Source organism: Austrofundulus limnaeus, unplaced genomic scaffold (genome assembly GCF_001266775.1).
Source record: "Austrofundulus limnaeus strain Quisiro unplaced genomic scaffold, Austrofundulus_limnaeus-1.0 Scaffold109, whole genome shotgun sequence".
NCBI classification, from domain to species: domain Eukaryota; kingdom Metazoa; phylum Chordata; class Actinopteri; order Cyprinodontiformes; family Rivulidae; genus Austrofundulus; species Austrofundulus limnaeus.
In genome coordinates this window covers 961,921-963,757 of record NW_013952511.1, presented here as the reverse complement: position 1 = coordinate 963,757, position 1,837 = coordinate 961,921, and the positions used below count along the sequence as shown (strand labels likewise).

The 1,837-nt window shown below is 36.7% G+C and overlaps 1 protein-coding gene across 1 annotated transcript in view; it reads right to left on the bottom strand.

Moving 5' to 3' along the window:
- The window catches only part of cwf19l2 (CWF19 like cell cycle control factor 2), a 22,820-nt gene that overhangs the window by 8,678 nt on the left and 12,305 nt on the right, over positions 1-1,837 (bottom strand). Inside the window, exons 12-13 of the mRNA XM_014014047.1 lie at positions 657-785; positions 237-374 (exon numbers count right to left, since the gene is read on the bottom strand). Coding sequence (XP_013869501.1) covers positions 237-374; positions 657-785 — 267 coding nt within the window. The remainder of the gene's footprint in view (positions 1-236; positions 375-656; positions 786-1,837) is intronic.

Genomic DNA, 1,837 nt, shown 5'->3' with positions numbered 1-1,837 from the left:
CGATTAGTCGACTAATCGTAAAAATAATCGGTGACTAATCGATTATAAAAATAATCGTTTGTGGCAGCCCTACCTCACAGGGTTGTGGCAAGAAGGGGTACTTCATAAGAAGGCTTTATCATGAATGATGCTATGTCTGAAACATGGTTAATGGATTTCTAGCCCCTCGCTTAAACTAAATTTTTCACGTTTGAGAAAGTTTTGCTGTGGAACCTTGAGCTAAACAGATTTCTTACCTTTGAAGCCATACGTGAGTAAAGGGCGTTCTGATCTTGGGCAGAGCTCATCTTCTCTCTCCTCACCATCTCCTGCAGACCGATGTTATCATCGTCCTGGAAGTAACGCACACGCTGCCCGTCAGCGTGGGTCTCAATCTGAAAGGAGAGGTTACACCACGGGTGCAGAAAAAAAAGGTGGTAAGCACAAAAAACAAATATATTTTTTAAATTATTCATTAAATCAATAAATAAATAAAAAAAATTGGAGGTTGAGGTTGGGAAACAAAAAAAAAATCTCTAGAGAACAACTTATTTTATCTTAAATATGGGTGATGAATAAATCTTATTGCTTCACCATATGATCAACATTATCAGCAAAACTTTTATTTCTGCTGGAACGCTCCTACTCTTCCACCCATCTTCTCTTGCTCTCTTTACCGGTTTCTTCTTCCGTCGACCTCCGTGGGGCTCCTGAGGTCCTGAGGGACCCTTGACTGGCCAAGCCCGACCTGACTGATCCGTTCTGAAGAGCAAGACCTCATGATCTTCACTGGAGTGACTAGTAACCTAAAAAACAAACAAACAAACAAACAAAAAAACATGCTAGGTTGTATATAGAGTTTTGCTATTTTACAACAGCTAATATTTTTGGTCAGCTAGTATTGTACCCTTCTGATGAGTTAGAATGTTAGAATGATAAAGATGATTGATATTTGTCGCCAGCAGCAGGACAGAATTGCTAATTCTTCTGCAAATCAACAAAATATGGAGTTTATCAAAAAATCTACATAAACACAGGCTGAGGCTTTTATTTCAAACTTACTGACTTGAATAAATGCACATTGTGGTTTGGTACTTCTAAAGGTCTCACTTGTTTGTGTTTTTTAGACATTCACTCAGTCACAAAACAAAGGCAAGTATTGGACAGTAGAGTTTTTCTGAGTAAAATAAAAAGCAGCTGAATTGAACTTGTATTCTTATAATGGAGCTGAATCACTCAAATAAACAAAAGGATTATTGAACACATCCAGACTCCTTCAGAAGTGAAGCAGTCTTTAAAATGACTGAATGTCAAATTTTATATCTGTAATGAAAAACATGTGAGGCTTTAAAGCTTTTGACTTTGAGCTAAAAAAAAAAAGGGTCATACCCTGACCAAACCCTAGAGTCAGTGCAAAATAAACACAAACACAGATTTAGAACTTCAAATGGCTACAAATTTGTTGGTATGAAGACCTGAGTTTTTATGCAGATAACAACATTTAAGAGCTGAACAACAAAGAGACTTCAAATAAATTATTTCTCATTTAAAAGCCGTCAGACAAGAAGCAAAAGAAGAAAAAAAATCAGTAAGATATAACAAAAGGTTTAGAGTTAAAGTTTTTTTTTCTTATCAGCATGTTAAAAGTGATGGATGCTGCAGTATCCTGATATCTCTGCATCGGTCAGGTTTAAAAAAAAAAAGATACTGATTCAAGTGTTTGGATTAGCATTTAGACTGTGGAAGAGGAAGGAGCAGACAAAAAATAAATTTGACAACAATCTCTCTCTCTCTCTCTCTGTGTGTGTGTGTGTGTGTGTGTGTGTGTGTGTGTGTGTGTGTGTGTGTGTGTGTGTGT